This window comes from Hippocampus comes, unplaced genomic scaffold, assembly GCF_001891065.2.
Source record: "Hippocampus comes isolate QL1 unplaced genomic scaffold, H_comes_QL1_v1.1 scaffold416, whole genome shotgun sequence".
NCBI lineage: Eukaryota > Metazoa > Chordata > Actinopteri > Syngnathiformes > Syngnathidae > Hippocampus > Hippocampus comes.
Genome location: NW_017805837.1, coordinates 97457 through 113805, shown reverse-complemented (window position 1 = coordinate 113805; position 16349 = coordinate 97457). Strand labels below are relative to the sequence as shown.

General features: G+C 47.6%; 3 protein-coding genes across 6 annotated transcripts in view; 1 reads left to right on the top strand and 2 right to left on the bottom strand.

Moving 5' to 3' along the window:
* Positions 1-722: 722 nt before the first annotated feature.
* On the bottom strand, positions 723-5424 carry dpysl4 (dihydropyrimidinase like 4). The gene is made up of 15 exons (XM_019887783.1): positions 5025-5424; positions 4709-4797; positions 4208-4392; positions 3969-4133; positions 3692-3753; positions 3472-3552; positions 3342-3410; positions 3147-3267; positions 2731-2887; positions 2514-2655; positions 2314-2398; positions 2124-2209; positions 1869-2048; positions 1586-1751; positions 723-1482 (listed from the first exon to the last, which is right to left on the bottom strand). The coding sequence occupies exons 1-15, from the start codon at positions 5355-5357 to the stop codon at positions 1391-1393; spliced, it is 2013 nt and encodes a 670-aa protein (XP_019743342.1). The 5' UTR covers positions 5358-5424; the 3' UTR covers positions 723-1390.
* A 570-nt stretch (positions 5425-5994) lies between these two features.
* Positions 5995-11718, bottom strand: jakmip3 (Janus kinase and microtubule interacting protein 3). Of its 3 annotated transcripts, XM_019887857.1 has the most exons (22): positions 11371-11529; positions 11051-11293; positions 10724-10963; positions 10391-10555; positions 10034-10147; positions 9586-9741; positions 9372-9509; positions 9103-9138; positions 8953-9024; positions 8743-8847; positions 8438-8566; positions 8264-8347; positions 8113-8175; positions 7931-8029; positions 7762-7860; positions 7632-7691; positions 7427-7492; positions 7291-7359; positions 7142-7219; positions 6847-7080; positions 6644-6769; positions 5995-6509 (listed from the first exon to the last, which is right to left on the bottom strand). In XM_019887857.1, the coding sequence occupies exons 1-21, from the start codon at positions 11503-11505 to the stop codon at positions 6653-6655; spliced, it is 2502 nt and encodes an 833-aa protein (XP_019743416.1). In that variant the 5' UTR covers positions 11506-11529; the 3' UTR covers positions 5995-6509; positions 6644-6652. The 3 variants fall into 3 exon arrangements, with proteins under 3 accessions (XP_019743416.1, XP_019743414.1, XP_019743415.1); XM_019887855.1 differs by having other exon boundaries at positions 10034-10555; positions 11371-11718; XM_019887856.1 differs by having other exon boundaries at positions 7638-7691; positions 10034-10555.
* Positions 11719-12439: 721 nt separating this feature from the next.
* The window catches only part of LOC109526527 (rac GTPase-activating protein 1), a 5079-nt gene continuing 1169 nt past the window's right edge, over positions 12440-16349 (top strand). Inside the window, exons 1-13 of one of the 2 annotated variants that reach the window (XM_019887862.1) lie at positions 12440-12552; positions 13028-13144; positions 13606-13700; positions 13779-13981; positions 14066-14205; positions 14281-14353; positions 14417-14470; positions 15064-15162; positions 15297-15429; positions 15536-15624; positions 15706-15864; positions 15937-16032; positions 16096-16294. In XM_019887862.1, the coding sequence (XP_019743421.1) occupies positions 13134-13144; positions 13606-13700; positions 13779-13981; positions 14066-14205; positions 14281-14353; positions 14417-14470; positions 15064-15162; positions 15297-15429; positions 15536-15624; positions 15706-15864; positions 15937-16032; positions 16096-16294 (1351 nt within the window). In that variant the 5' untranslated portion in view covers positions 12440-12552; positions 13028-13133. Of the gene's footprint in view, positions 12553-12895; positions 13145-13605; positions 13701-13778; positions 13982-14065; positions 14206-14280; positions 14354-14416; positions 14471-15063; positions 15163-15296; positions 15430-15535; positions 15865-15936; positions 16033-16095; positions 16295-16349 lie in introns of those variants that run through there. The other variant, XM_019887861.1, reaches the window with a different exon arrangement.

Below are 16349 nucleotides of genomic sequence, written 5' to 3'. Positions count from 1 at the left end.
GGGGGGGGGGGTTACAGTCTTTTAAAGGGTAACTGATTTTATAAAGACAATTCTGTCTGTTGTGGGTTCACTGAAAATAACATTGCATGGTCCACTCGTTTCTTGAAATAAAACCAGTTAAAATAAATCTAGATAAATGTATTTTCAATGAGGAAACTGCACAGTCTGAGTGCTAATTTTAATGTTTCATGTATAATTTTGCCTTAACATGGAATTTATAAATTTACTGTCAAACTGCTTTGTCGGTGAGATAAAATTATGCCTAAATAAATGAAGCTCCTCCACCCACTTTGTCATAGATGCTTGGTGCCATAACATGCCGCCAGATTGCGCGAAAGCAATATTTTTATATTAAACACTGCTTAGGCCTAAGCATAACAGAGCAAATGCAACTTGATTTGTGAATAACGGGGATAGGAAAATGTTTGGTGCTGTGTTTTGCAATTTTTCTAATGTCCAATGTGTGCCTGGCTGTGCAACGATGACCTGAATGAAGTGTCCAAGTTAAGGTCTATCAACATGCTCCACTATGAAACCGGACAGACTCTTAAAGTCAAGCGGCTCCTCAAGCTAAATCACCGGGTCACCTGAATCCACTCCTGCAAAGGTCAATGAGCCCCAAGTTCAACATTGACAGGAGAAAAGAGGAGAATGCAGGACATCCAACAAGGAGGGCGCTGCGTCCTGTGGCCTCTTCAACACTAAGTGAAAGGTCAGCCGTCATAACAGCGAAACCCTGAATCCGGCCTTAAAATAAGTATTAACAGCGCTTTACTCTTTCCCTACACTCTGTAATGTTACAACATTATTCCAGAATAGATGAAATTAATTTTCGTTTTAAAATTTCAACACAGGGATAACGCAGAGCATACAAACAAACCACTGACCCGAACTACCCTAACTAGGGATTCGGCGCCCTCCGGTGGAGACGCCGCGCCATTGCAGCTCCATGCTCCAGCGTTCGGGATTTGGCTCCCTCCACTGGACAAGCCGTGCTATTGCATTCTCACGATGCATTTTAACGGAGGGTCCATCTTAGAGGGTGTTTATTTATTGAATTATCTGTCCACCCATTTATCCAAATAAATAATCACCCCACTAACCAACTGAAAAAACGGATTACAGAATTTCTTTAACAGCGTAGAAGAAGAAAAAATCGCTTTCATGCTCAGGATTTTTATTGCTACTGGTTTACTACAATTGAGAGTTAGGTGCCTTAAGTATAAAACAACTGAGGAGCAACTAGGTACAATGATGGCATCCAATGATGATAAGGGGATTGTGAAGGGAGTAAGAATTCATCGCTAGTTAAAACGTCACTTGTTTGGAATTGTCGACTGTCTGCATGCTTGTCCACTTGGAGCCAGACTGCTGTTCATTAAATGCGTTTTTACGAAAGTGAAGTAATGTTTGATCGTCCGCCAGGTGGTGCCACAATCTTCTGAGCCGGCCGCCGAGGAACGTGGTCATCGATCTGAGTTCCTGTGAGTAACAAAACACTCTCTGATGATGTCCACAAATCCAAAGTTTGAAGAGAAACAGCTACTTTTCTTAATAGTTAAGTGAGAGCAAATTGTTGTTTTACCGGCCAAGGTGAAGCCTGATTGGTGGAGATTTCGGGGCCCAGTTTGGATTTGAAGACAAGGAGTTGCTTTCTTAGTCCATGTGGGCGTCATCAATTTGTTCGTCGTCATGACATCGTGGACTGGTCCATCGTATATGCCACGAGGTACACCTCGATTCTCAGCTACCTAAGGAAAAAATAAATCGACCACAAGTCAATATGTTTGTTTGCCTGTTGGTTAATAAATTAGAATATAACAAAAGTGATCATTTGTGGCGTTGCTCCTCTTGCAGGGTCGGGTTACCTTGCTGCGAGCTCTGATCCTGCGGTATGCTTGATCAGGGAACGCTTTCCTTGGAATGAAGCGTGCGGAACCTTCCGTTACAGTGAGTTTTCCATCTTCCACAACAACTCGGCCACCTGCGATCACCACCGAGGCAACGCCTCGAAACTCCAAACCCTCAAGGATGTTTACTTCGACTGTCTGCCGGAAGCAGAATTTAGTTGGCTTTTAGATGGAACTAAACTACCTGACTTATGATGAGACAAAATTTGTTACCAAGTTGTGTGTTTTGGCAGAGACAGTTTTGGTGTCTTTTGGGTTCCAAACCACAATGTCAGCATCAGAACCAACAGCGATTCGTCCTGTTTGTACATACAGAACAAGACTCTTCAAAATTGCACCCAGAACATTAACAGAATGTTTGTTTGTTTTTTTTACAGGTTAAACTTGATTACAAAGGCGTTACCTTTGCGAGGGTAAAGGTTGAAGAGCTTTGCAGCATTGGTACTTGTCAGCGCTACGAACTCATTCTCGTCAATCATACCCGTACACTACAACAACAAATGTATTGACAACACATTTCATGAAACATTTTTGCTCCAAATAGACAAAAAAAAAAAAAAAAAAAAAAAAAAGTTTGATCAAGTTGGCCCAAGTATCACGTACCACGATTCTGTCCCAGACCACAGACATCCTCTCCTCAATTCCATTGGTTCCCTCTGGTATGAGAGTAAAGTCATCTTTTCCCACGGCTTTCTGTGCTGTGCAGAAGCTAGCTTGAGCACTGGAAGTCACCTGTAGGTCACCGCTACCAAAAAATGTTGAAAAACATACACTTGACTAACCACGGCAAGAAAAGTGTGGTCATCCAAACAACACTAACCACGCCAAGAGAGAACTTAGGTAGTGTGGAGTTGAAGGATCGGGATTGAGGGGTGGGCTCATAACGAGGGCCGCCGCCGTAGCCCAATCTTTGGACCAATACTGAGAGCCGTCCACTGCCAAACTGGCCGTGATCGGCTCCCCGTAGACCACGATCCCTGCCCAAAGACAAATGGGATTAATTCACCGGAGCCATGTGACTGAGCTGGCCCATCGTCAAGTACACAAGTGGTCCAAAGAGCCTTCGGATTCTCTTCTCAACTAAGAAGGTCTGTCTCCATTTCTCTCCTTGTTGTGCAGCCTGCTGTTTACCAAAGACAAGTATTAATGTTTTTTCTTTTTATACAACAGGTTTTATGAATCCTGTCAACTCTTTTGTGAGTCAGTCCAAATTTGGAAGGAGGAAACCCAGGTCACCTTTCTTCCTGGCCTTGGCGATCACATCAGCGGCAGATTTGCTCATCACCTTCGTCACATAAAGTGGACAGTTTGCTTGTTTTGCAATGGTGACGGCTCGGTGGACTGCCTCGGCCTGCGCCTTTAAACAGAAGTTGACGTCGGATCGTTTTCTTTTGAGCTGTTTTGGCTGTCTCGAGAAAAATGAAAATGGACCTCTTCAGGGTGAGCGAAGACATGTCCTTCCGGTCCGGTGATGCCAAGACTGAGAACCGTCTTTTGCCTCTGAAATATAACACAACTCTTTTTCAAAGATACCTGTTCCGGAAAGCTTATTTCAAGTTACCTGAGCGATGATGTCACCATTCTCAGCATGGACCAAGGCGACTGCTCCCAAATCCCTCAGGACACCAAAAGCCTCATAAAGCTGTGAGTAAAAAAAAAAACAAAAAAAACAACAGGACGCAGAGTTAGTCCAACGCGCACCACTGAGTTACATCAGTATTGTTGTTATAACAATGGCACATGCTGCACACCTACAATAAAAAAAATGGAGGCTGTTGTACCTGTGAATCAGTACTCTGATATCTGTCCTTGTAAGTCATAAAAAACAGGAAAGAGTTCACACCTGCAAGGCAAATATTCTCATCAGTCACTACCTGCATACCGACCTGAAATGATCGTTTGCCAATCACAGGACTGACAACTTGAGCATTCCCACCCTTAAGTAAATATCGCATTCATGCTTTGAAAGCAGGCCACAACCTACTCTTACACACACTGCAACGCATATGCAGCACGATGGTAAACTGTGTGCCTTTTTTTTCCTCCCATCAGAACAACCTCTATCCTTGACAAGAATCTCCAGATCGTCGCCAACTCCATCATGCCAGCGCGTGACGTCCACGTGGAAGGAAAAGTCACAGCAGGCCCTTTGGCGGGCCATGTCCAGCCATTCCTCAAACGCCAACAGCAGGCTCGTCCCCGGCTCGGCCAGCACGTGGTCAACTGTTAAGAGAAAAGCGAGTGGAAGTGCGGCCACCGGTTGGGAAAGCGTGCGAATGACGGAGGCGTTTGCTGACTGATCATGGTGGTTCCACCGGCCAGAGCTGCTCGGGTCCCCTGATAGAAGTCATCTGAAGGGTTCAGGCCATTCTGGGAGGCGCGCAGGTTGGTGTTGGCGTCGATGCCTCCGGGGATGACCAAGTGACCGCAGGCCTCCACTGTCCTGACACCTACAGGGACCATCAAATTCTCCCCAATTTGTCTGTGTGGGGAAAATGAGCGCACATCACCCGGACAAGTCGTGCCTGCAGTTGACATGCTGGAGGAGCGCGACACAGAAAACGACCCCGATTCTTGATCGGCTGCTGTCAAGACGACCATGAACCAGTGTACAGGTACTCTTTCAAATGTGTCCTCTCAAACACAATAAATTGGATCATTTCATCACCACTGAATGGGAGAACGTGCAAGTTAACACGCAACACCAGGACAAATCACACATTTTGACTGCGATGTTTAAAAAAAAAAAAAAAAAAATTTGAGTTGATCATTGAGATGTTGAAATAAAGGCAAGCTACTTGATCGTTCCATCCTCGATGTAAACATCAGCATGAAACGAATGGTCATCATTGACGATCTTTCCTCCTTTGATGATCAGGCAATTGTCCTGGAAACAGACGACAAGAAAATGTATTGGTTTAGTGCGCGATAAATGTACGTGCAGATAAATGGGCATACACACTCAATATCGTCTCCAAACGTTACCGTCCGAATTGGAACACCCCCATGAAATTCAAGTCAATCAAGTTTTGACTTCACAGAATATTTACACTGAAATTGATGTCACAACATCAAACCCAAGAATCACCCTGTCCGCTTGTTTCATTGATTGACAGAAAAGTGATGTTTTTCGCATTCCAATTGATTTTGTTGCCTTGTGAACAATTTTATCGTCTCGTTTGACATCCAAGCCTTTCCTCGTACCTGGACACGTCCAGAGGGGAACACCGCAAAGCCTCCCTTGGGTGGGTCTTCTGCGGCGCGAGCCGTTCGGCGTCGCGGCGTCTGCGGGCTGAACAACTCAAAGTTGAGCGTTTTGTTTTCAAAAGCTCCTTCCACACTGCAGAACATTCCTCCATATTTCATCCTAGGCCGAGGAGAGTCTGAGCCCAGCTTGGACAGCAGTGAGGCGCTGTCATCGTCCTGGGAGATTCTTCTTTCAGACATCTCGCCGCCACTAAGAAGAGATGCGACTGAAAAGCGAGACGACGAGACGACCGCTGCAAGGCGAGAAGTGAGGTGAGTGGTGGGGACACTTGACCTAAAACCAACGCGAAGGGAGGAGGCAGAGCAGTCAAGGGGAAAAAAAAGCCACCGATCGAGGCCATTTCACTCAGCTGAGTTCATTGCTGAATACGCGATTGAGACATCATCGTGCCGAACTCGTATTGATTCTATTCCCTAAAATAGTAGCACAGGAAGACACCCCCAAAAAATGTAAACATTTATTAAACCCGAAATGACTACACTTAACCTCACGCGTTTTACTAGATGACAGCACGCCTGTCACATGACCTCACGAAGAAAACCAAAGTGTCTGGAGACAAAGAAGTGACGTCATGTGACTTTGCGGCTCCACTGCACTCACATCAGCGCTCATTAATGCTGACGTTCTGAACAGGACAAGTTCTGAACTGGATTTCTATGCCTGTCAAATCCACGCCGTCCATACGCATCCACGGTACCTTTTCATTGGAACGCTTTACAGAACTACAATACTGTTAAAAAAGTATCCATTGTATTTTAACCTCCAAATATGTTCAACTCGGCAGACGTTTAGAAGAAAGGGAAAAAAACAGATTTCGCGAGTGCTGTTCTCGCACGCTTTATTTTGCACCTTTTAAAACAATGTCCACAACATATTTCTGCAGATGGGTAAAATAGTTCTTTTTGACATCTGAGACAAAAGGCAGTAGAAACCTTCATCACCTGCTGTGGAAATCAGCACGCAGGTGTTGTGGGACGTTGAGGTCAGCTGGTCTCGGGGTGACTGAGTGTTCAGTTACAGGGCGCCAGATACTAAAAGGCAAAAGCCAGACCCAAAGCCGAATGTTTTCACCGCTTAAGTTGGTTGCATACACGTTTGTTTGTTTGTTCCTGCCCCGGTGGTTCGATTTGTCGACTGGCAGAGGAGTGTGTGGGCAAAAAAAAGAAATGTCAGCTTCCTCAAGAGCAAAGGAGGATGCGGAAATGGACCATCCATCCCCAACATTCCCCGGACCAACGGCTGCGGTGTCCTCGAGCAAGACACCGGTTGACGACACTCTCAATCACCCCCCGCGGACCAAAGTTGTCATCGGCTGTGAAGACGTCTTCTCTCTGACCAAAATTCAATTTCAAGAAAGTTGACAAACTGCACATCAGACAAGAAAAAGCAAATGGAGCAACGCAACGAGAGCAAATGTTCCCTGTTCAAATGTCAACTTGGCTTATTTGATGCAACTTGAACTCACCAGAGGACGTTAGGACCACAGAATGAAGGCCAACGAGAAGAATAAAAAGAGAAAGAGAAACTTCTCCTCCAATTCTTTGATTTGTCGCTTCTGAGCTTCGATGATCTGGTCCAATTCTTTGTTCCGCTACGACAGACACATGGAAAGTTGATGACTAAGCACAGCGAGGATCTGCGGAGCGCCCTGTCGTTTCCGCCTCTTACCTGTTGCGTGACTTGCAGCAGATCCATCCTCTCTTTGAGGATCTGAGCGTCTCGCTCCCTCAACTCGCACATCACGGCTCGTTTCCATTGGTCCATGGCGCTCCTCAGCCCCTCCCTCTGGTCGTCCGTCAGCACGTCGTTCACAAGACCGTCGCTCACCTTTTCTCCGTCCGTTCTGGACTGTTCCTTCTGTGTCAGTGCCTCGTACAGCATGGCCTCCAGCTCCAGGATTCTCTGCGCGACAATCTTCGTCCGTCAGCGGTCCATCCGGAAGATTTGAGGGCGGCTTGCTTACCTTGTGAGCCTGATCCATGGAACGCTTTCTGAAGTCCAGCTCTTCGTCCAGGTAGCCCTTCTGCTTGCAGAACAAATCCTACCCGTGCGCACGGAAGCACGCACATGGTTCAAGGTCATCGCTGCGGTTTCTCTTGGCTGATGTCTTACCTTCTCGCTTTCGATGTCCAGCATCTTCTGCTGAAGCGCCGACTTGGTCACCTCAATGGATTCCAACCACTGACAAAGGGATAGCATTAGCCGGCCGCTATCACCCGATCAGAGCGTGCGTGCGCGCGCACGTTACCTTCTCAGCCAGGGTGAGAACAGTCCTGGCGTGAATCACAACCACCTGCTCCTCATTGGTGAGATTCTGCGTGTGAGCAGGCATGCACAAGCCTCTGTCAGTTTATACCCACAAGCCTGACAAAAGTCACGTGTTGAGCAAAACGAGTCCACACAGAGTGGAGGACGGAATTGGTTCAGCGGATACGGAATAAGTTTCAACATACACTTACGGCGTTATCGCCGAGGATGTCCAACTTCTTCATCAGATCACTGATCACGATGTCCTGGAGAAACGGACAAGCTGACTGCAGCTCTTGTGTGGAAAAAGCAGTGGGAGGGGATGCGTTTACGTACCGCCACGCCCTCCGCCTCGCAGTAGATCTGCAATGGACTGAGGCAGTCTGGGAAATGGACTTGGTGAAATTTCATGACAGGGGAGCGCCACTCCCTCTCCTGAACACAAAGGAGCATTTGTCACACGTCATCAAGTGTCAAGCTTGTTGTTCGAGTCTTTATTTATCACCTCCAGCTCTAAAATTCGGAACTCAAGGAGTTCGTTTTGGTCCCTGATGTCCTGGATGTCGTTTTTCAGAAGCACTTCTTCCGCTTCCATCTCCCTCACCTGAAAAATGGACGACATCGTCTTCGGGAGCTGGCAGGGATTTTGTGATGCATTTTATTTTATTTTTCTCCCCCCTGGGTCACCTTTTCTACCAACTGCTGGTTCCTCTGATACAACAACTGCTTCTCCTCCACCCACGCCACATCCTAGAAGATGATGGTCATCGTAAATAATCCTACTGGTACAAAGTGAAACGCACGATCCCACAGAGCACGACTGGGCATGCGAGCGTACCAGCCCTTGTTGTTTCAGCGCCGACTCCAGATCAGTGACTCTGGTTTGATATTGGCTGATTTCAGCCATTAGTTGTTCTCTGGTCTGAAAAGGAGGAATTAGTATTGAGCTTTCTATGGGGGAAAAAAAAAAAGGAAGCTGTAACCTGGAGGTAGCAAGAAAGGGCGACATCACCTTAATCTCCTTCTCGGCGTCATAGTTTCCTCCGCTCGTCTCCGTTAGCAGAGCGTAGGCTCGCTGCAGCGCTTGATATTCCTGCGTCAACTGGCGGTATCGAAGCTCCGCCTCCTCACGAACACACACCTGCGACACGACACTACTGCCAGAATCAGTCCGACCGGTAATGAACCACTTCTAACACAAAACGCTGACTTGTCAACGCGGCTGAAACACGAGACTTAACGCGTGGCTGAAGAGGAACATTTCACGACAAAGCTCCATTATCTGCCATTGTAAAAACGTAATATACAAGCGGGTACCTCTTCGGGTTCCGTGTCAGGGGTTTTGTCAGTGTGAAAAGACAAGGACGATCCATCGGAGTCCACCGACACGTCCTCGTCGTAGCCATAAAACGTTTCTATGACCTGCAGACGTGCACGGGCGAAAATCTCTCGTCATCTGTTGTCTCGCGCGCGGCGAACAAAATGAAATTGCGACCCAACAACTCAACAAGCAGAAAGTTGACTCACCCTGCAGGACTTCACCGTTCGTTTCCTCCTAAGTGATTCTTGGCGTCTGTATCGTAATAATAAATCTCTTTCCTGTTGACAGAAATACTTGCGGTTGGAGATTGTTCGCATGTTTCTGTGTCAACATTGTTGCGACGCAACAGAACTCACAATGACATTTTTGACGTAACCTCCCGTTTCCAGAGCCTGAAAAACATTTGGATATACTGTGAAAGTGTCGGTGGCGAATATTTTACAATATTCATCAGGGAAAGTCGCGCGCCAGTAAGATGTTAGTGTCACTGTCGTTGCGGTTCCAACCATTTAAAAAAAAAAAAAAAAAACGGCATATTTTCCGAAATTGGGTTATCAAAAGTTTATAGCCAGACAGCGCCAATGTGTCAATAATTGTGGTGCTTTATATCAAGTCGTAGAAGAACCTTGGACAAGTCATCTATGATGTGCTGCTGCTCCAGAACTTGAAGCCGCAGAAACTCCATTTCACTGTCCTCCTGGCTGTAACCATGGTAACCACCAGAGTTGCTGCGGTCCAGGTCGTTGAGCGAACTTGGCCTTCTCTGTGGATGGCGACAAACGCAACTTTTCTGTGATCAGATGTCAGCTTTTCACGTTACAGGACGGCTCAAGAGTTACCATGGTTGCCATCTCCATGTTCTCCTGCGTGACGAAGCGCAGTTTGTTTTCAAGGCGACACAGCATGAGTGACAGCTCCTCGTTCTTCCTGCTCAGACGTTTGTTTTTGTCCAGAAGAGGAAGAAACTGACTCTCTGTTTCTCTCAGACGCTTCAGCTGCACGTCCCACCGAACAGGAAACACAACGCACAGGATGTGAAAGACGCAGAACACCGTACAAGCAGCGGGACCATCGGTTCACCAACAAAGCTGTTCACAAACAAATCAGGCTACGACCAAAATTAACCGGTCCATGTCCACGGACTGAAGAAATTTTACTCTTCGTGTACCCCCCCCCCCGAAGGTTGCTCACTCAATATGTAGCTTACGTTTTTGTGCTAAATTAGCCTTCAGTATGGCTCCACCAGAAACTTTTGTCCATGCAGAATAAATGTCGCTAATAAATTACCAGTTCGTTGCGTTCTTCAGACAGCAGGGCGTTTCGATCCTCCAGCTTCCTGATGACTGCGCTGAGCTCAGCGATTTTCAGTTGAAACCTTCGCGTGTCTCGGTCCTCCTGAGACTTTAACGCACACATGCAGACAAATGCCCCTTCATTTTTTTCGGAGGAAATTATCGCAGTGAGCGATGACGACGGCACAGAATTGCGGGACAACAATGATTGTTTTTGATCCTGACGCGACTGAATGTGCATGCTGGAGATGCGGGATGAGGTCGTGATCACACAGTTTTGGTGAGACCGGCGGGCACAAGCGGAGGTGGGGTTTATGATAAGAAGAGGATTGTTAGTGGTGGTGTTACCAACATTTCCAGGGTAGTTAAGACCCGCCCTTTGGGCATCCCTCAGGGCTGCGATTTGCTGCTCGGCAGCCTGAGTCTGCAGCTGAAGACGGTGGGCGTGGCCAGCCTGCAGCCCCAGGGCTTTATCCAAAACACTAACCGCTCTGTCCTTCAGTTTGATCTCGTCCATCTGGACATACAAACAAGTTGCGCTTCGTCGGGCACACTGAGTTTTTTTTTTGCCAGCATTGTGGCAAAAGCAAACAAAAGAGTTGGAATATCCTAAAAGCAAGACGCAGCCCCGCCAGGCGTAGCCCTCAGATGGACACGACACGTCCGATGTGGAAATCAGGCCTACCAGTCGACGGATCTCCCTTTCGCAGTCTCGCTTGGTTCTGCTCAGTTCCTCCTGGTGCTGGTGATGAGCGGATCGGAGCTCGGCTACTCGGGATTGGCAGGCCTGGTGGGCCACTGCCAGAGCTTCTTCTGCGCTCCTCTTTGCTCCACGTTGCTCCTGAAGCTCCTGCTGGAGGCGAGATCGCTCGGTCTCCCAAGTCTTCCGTGTCTCCTCCACCTCTGCCAGCAAAGCGCTCCTCACCTGATGAACGTCAACAAGGCACACTGGATCAGACCGCAGATGACAGTGATGCTCCTAGTATGTCCGTTACTGGCGACGAGTACAAACCTTATCCATGGAGCTGTCCCTCAGGGTTAGGACCAAACCGTTCAGCCGTTGGATTTCCCCATCCTTGATTTTGATCACTCTCATCAGCTCCATCTCATGCTGCCGTAGCAACGACTCCCTGGTGACGGCTAACTCTTTCTGCTTCTCCTCGTGGAGTTTGCTTTTGAGTTCCGTCATGGCGACGGTGGCGCGGTGGTGCTCCTCCTGCAGTTCCTGACTCCTCTCCCTCTCCAGACGGCTAACCTGACATCACAGACACGTCTCATCTACATCAAGGACGACTTGACACGCACACACGCCGTGTCTGTTGAGGACTCCACCTTGCTCTTCTCATGCTGAAGTTCTAACTGGACGCCGATCAGTTTGGCTCTCAGCTCGTCATCGACAGTTTGCACGGTGCCCATGGCGTCTGCCGCCTGACCTTTGGCCCGCCCTCCTGGAACTCGTTTGGACATCTCTTACTGGAGTTTTGCTCGTTGTAAGTCAGAGATCACATTTGTACCTGGAGACCGCAAACACGCAATACAATGTTGGAAGATTCAACATCTTGAGCAAGATGACGAGTGTAAGGTGCATCTGCGTGAAGCTTCTTTCCGCTGGCATGGAACTGGACTCAGGCTCAACTGCAGGTAGCCTATGTGCTTGTTATTATCACTTCATTTTTTGTTGTCTTTTTATGTTTTCAGAACCTTGCATTTGGACCATACAGTAACAATAAAAGGCTTTTTGTTCTATTTTAATTGACTATTGATGTGCAGCACTTGTTAAAGTTGTGGCTGGTTTTGCGGTCTCTGAACAAATTTCAGCATCTCAAAGATGTATTTTCATATAGTTGCCTGGGGACGGATGTAAATGGCACCATTTTGGTGGAACGGTATATTATGAAGAAACATATATTGTGTTGTTGCTTTAAACATGTTGGGGTTTAGCTTCCGTTTACAGTAAAACAACCAATAAGTCCAGAAGATTTGGTACAAGTGTTTCTATGGTAACTCCATCAACATGCTACAGATGACATGACATTCAATTGCACACAGGTGAACGCGCATACGGGCACATGCGTGCGCGCGCACGCATACACAAACACACGTTCGCATTACTCATCGTCCAAGAGGAAACCTGGGACAGTGCATCGTGTGTGTGCGCGCGCGCGTGCGTGTTAGCTTCCTTCCGTCAAGGCGGTCGGCAGCAATTCGTACAAAGCTGCTGTGCATATGATTTGTCACCTACTGTACTTAAGAGCCACCTTCCAGCAGTACGTACAAATGAGCGTGTGCGTGCACGTAGCAGTTAGCTATCAGCTGATGGCTTGTGCGTGTTTGGGAGTCGGTACTCTTCTGCGGCTGCTGTCATCTTTCCCTCCCTCTTCCTCCACCACCTCCTCCTCCTCGTCGTCGTCGTCAAGTTCCGAGTCCCAGCATCCTCAGATGTGACGTGTGCCTCGACGTAATCATCCTGACAAATGGCTCCTCCAAGTGGACATTCGCCGCCATTGCAGAATAGTCATTTTGTATTTTGTATTGTGCATGTTTTTTAGGCCCACTCGTGACGGGCGTCGAAGACAAGTTTTTGTGTAGTTTTTACTGAGAACCTACAAGGAGGAACTGTGGCGGGTATTTATTTATTTTTACTCACAAACGCGCAGGTCAAAACCTTATTGCATGATGGGAAAATGCTGTTTGTAGCATTTAGTCTACAAGTGCGTTCGAACGTATTTGCCAGTCAAAACATCGATTCCACGTTTTATCAAATGCATGACTCTTAGTTGTTTTGCTTTTCAAAAGATAGACGGTGAGCTTTTTCAAATTACTCGCTAAATAAATGTCAACTTGGTCCACCTGCGTAAATTACGTCACTGCCACGGCGACGTGACAGCGAGTTCGCACCGGGAAAGCCGCGTGCGAACCAAAACCCGCTTCACTTCCTTCGCCTGCAAAATGTGAGTTGTTTCTGAGAATTTTGTTTGTCTTGCAACAGTTCTCATCGTCAAGTGGAGGTGCAGCGTTTCGTTCAAATGACGCAAGCAAGTATCAACGATCGTGTGTTCTGCAAAAGTTGAGCGGAGGCTCTTAGTTTGTTCCCCATGAAGACACGGTGAGCACTTCATTTTTCAAGCAAAAGGATGACTGTTTTAAGCTTGGTTCTTCACATTTTCCTTCACTATTTTTCCGTACAGTTTGTGTGACGTTATTGACCCATCGCGTTTCTTTCTTTGCACCCAACATGTTCGCTCTGCCTGCCCTCCAGAGGAGTGGTTGCCATGCATTTTTGGCCTGTGTACCTTTGTCATGTGTACCACTTTATTTGATACGTGTTGATGAGTCTGCAAACGTAGAACGGAACACAACTGATGTTAAAATGAAAATAATTTCATTTCCTTCATTTGAACATGAATTAAAAAAAACACAAAAGTTCAAAAGATTTCACCTCCCAAAAAAGAACAGGTTTTCTCCCCCTAAATTTAAACCATGCATCCTGAACCAGCTCAGGAAGAAAAAGGTGCAAAAAAAAAGAAGGACAGCACCTTGACAAAAAGAGTGTGCGCCATGTTGCAGAGGGATGGGAGAGTCTCAATTTATCATGGAGGAGCTGCTGGCTTTCTGCATCAAACGAATTACAATGGAGGAAAAGGCAATGAATACTGAACTTGGTGAGACTGAAAATGACCACATCAAACAAACAAAAACGGCTTCCGTGATGGTGACGCTGATCCTTTGTTGGTTCCCAGAGTTCATTGAGGTGGTGAAAAACTTTGAGACCGTCAGAAAGCAATGGCTGCACGCAGAGATGGAGCTGAAGAAGTACAAGGAGCTCCTGGTTAAGTCGGACGTGGCCAAAGCTGCTTTGGAGGTCAAACTCAAGCATGCCCGCAACCAGCTTGATGTGGAGATGAGGAAACGTTACAAGATGGAAGGCGATTATCAGTATCTGGTGAGTCCGCAACACAGCCACGGCGAGCCGTCTCCAGCAGCTGGAATGCTAGCTTCACAGCCGTCCTGTATTTTTTGTGGACAGCAAAGGCAGATGCAGCTCATGTGCGACGTCTTGGTTCAGGACAGCAAATCCAGCGCATGTTTGAACGAGGAGCAGAAATCCCTTTTGGCCACGTTTGATCACAAAGGTGCAAATAAGACTTTGCACCGCAGCAGCAAACGGTAAAAGTCAGCAGAAAGGACGAGCGTCGTTCCCAGCCTCCGGCCGTTGCATCAACCGAACTGTCCGTGCTTCAGGTTGTCTGCCATCGACGAATCGTCCTTCTTCTCACACTCGGACATCAGCTACGATCGGACAGATGATGACATGGTGAGGTCATTGTTCCCCAGAGAGAAGTGAAGGTTGTTCACTTTGAGCTTTGGTTGCTTTCAGGACCTGGACACAACGTTGCTGAAACCTCTGAGGTCTCGAGCACGAGAGAGGAGGGTAAGGTTTTTCTGAACCTTATGATTCAAGACACTTTTTTTTCTGCATTAGAAAAAGCTCACGGCACACACCCCAACACAGATGTTATATGGGTGTCCCACAAGTCACTCTTGGCTTCCGTTTTTCCTATGTGTCTCACGTGTCATTTGCACAGTTGTGATGTCTGCAGAATTTGACACCTCCTTGGCTTTGCGCTCTTCCCTTGCCCATGGCTCGCCAATTGACTGATTTTTCTGCCTGGCTAAGATGTTTGTTTCCTGTTCCCGACTGCAGTGCAGCAATTTTGCAGCGCTGCTACCAGAGTATCACTGGGCAAGGGAATGGTATGCTAATAAAGTGCAAAGCCTAAAATGCCAAATGCTGAAGCATTTGAAATTTGGACCTTTGTAATTGACCACAAAGTTACTTCGGGGCACAATCCGCCATGGCTTGCGTAGACAGATGAGCAAATCATTGTAGCCCATAAAATAATTTTCTCCCACACTGAAGTGAAATCATTTCCTGTGGCATAGCCGTTGGGAATCACTGCGCCTCGGGCGCTAGCGTGTGGACATTCTTGTGCTTCCAAAGTTGATATTCTGCTGGTTCTGTAGCGTTCGTCGATGGGTGTGACGATTTCTGCTGCGCTCGGAAAGCCAGGGCAAAGTGGGAATGTTTCTCCTGAGATGCTGGAGCAGAAAACTGTGGAGAAGGTGAGAAATTTTAAAGCGCATTCTGCGATATGTGAAAAAAAAACCTCATCAGTCTTTCCAATGACTGAGAAGCTTCGGACGGTCTCGAGTTGTCAGAATCTGAATGGGAAGGTTTTGACTTGTTTTCATCTCAGGAGGTGGAGACCATCGTGCAGGAATTAGTGATGACCCCCGAAACTGGGGGTCCTGTTCACACGGTGGCCAAAATCACCCAGGAGAGACCTGAAGAGCCCACACTGGAATCTGCTCTTCCTGACAGTGGCAGAGGTTGGTGGGCAGAAAGTTTCATGACCTTGCACGATGACCCCTTGGCTGTGGAAGGCCATGAATCGGGTCCACTTCATTGTTTTCATCATTGGTTGTCATTGTGCAGATCAAACGTCTGTCGGGTTTCCGAGTGATCCCAATGCAGCTCAAGTGCAGATGGAAACATGTCCCAAGCACGACTTTCTCTCTAAAACGGTGCGAGACTCCTCTGGTTTCCTATTTAAAAAGTTCAACTTGCTCCACCTTCACAACCTGCCTCTCGCCCTCCTCCGCCAGGTGATCCGGCCTGAGATGTGTTTGCCTTGCGGCAAGAGGATCCGCTTTGGCAAGATGGCACTCAAGTGCAGAGGCTGTCGTATTGTTTCTCATCCAGAATGCAAACAGAAATGTAGCGAGACTTGTGCCCCCAGCGCATCTACAACTGCAGCGCACATGGTTGGAATCTTTCAAAGGTTTTGCCGCAAATTGGGGAATGGCAGCAGTTGCGTTCATCTGTCTGCTCATCAGGTCTCACTGGAGGGTTTTGCTCCCGCGAGCCATCCCAGGATTCCTGCGCTCGTCGTCGAGTGCGTGAAAGAGATCGAAAAGAGAGGCTTACAGGAGGTGAGCTCGGCGCTGTTAGTCTGTTGGACTCCAGTCAGTCCAGACTCTTATTTCTGCTTTCAGCGAGGCCTCTACAGAGTACCTGGCGGCGAGCGTCAAGTCAAAGAGTTGCGCGATCGCTTCATGGGTGGTAAAACGCAGCTCCAACTGAGTGACGTTTCGGACATCCACGTGGTTTGCGGCGTCCTCAAAGACTTCCTGAGGAAGCTGAAAGAACCGCTGGTCACTTTCAAGCTCCACCGCAACTTCATGGCAGCTTCAGGTATGGCGGCGGCCTCATCCAATCGCCGCAGCGTTGGTTCATGATGCCGCGTCAT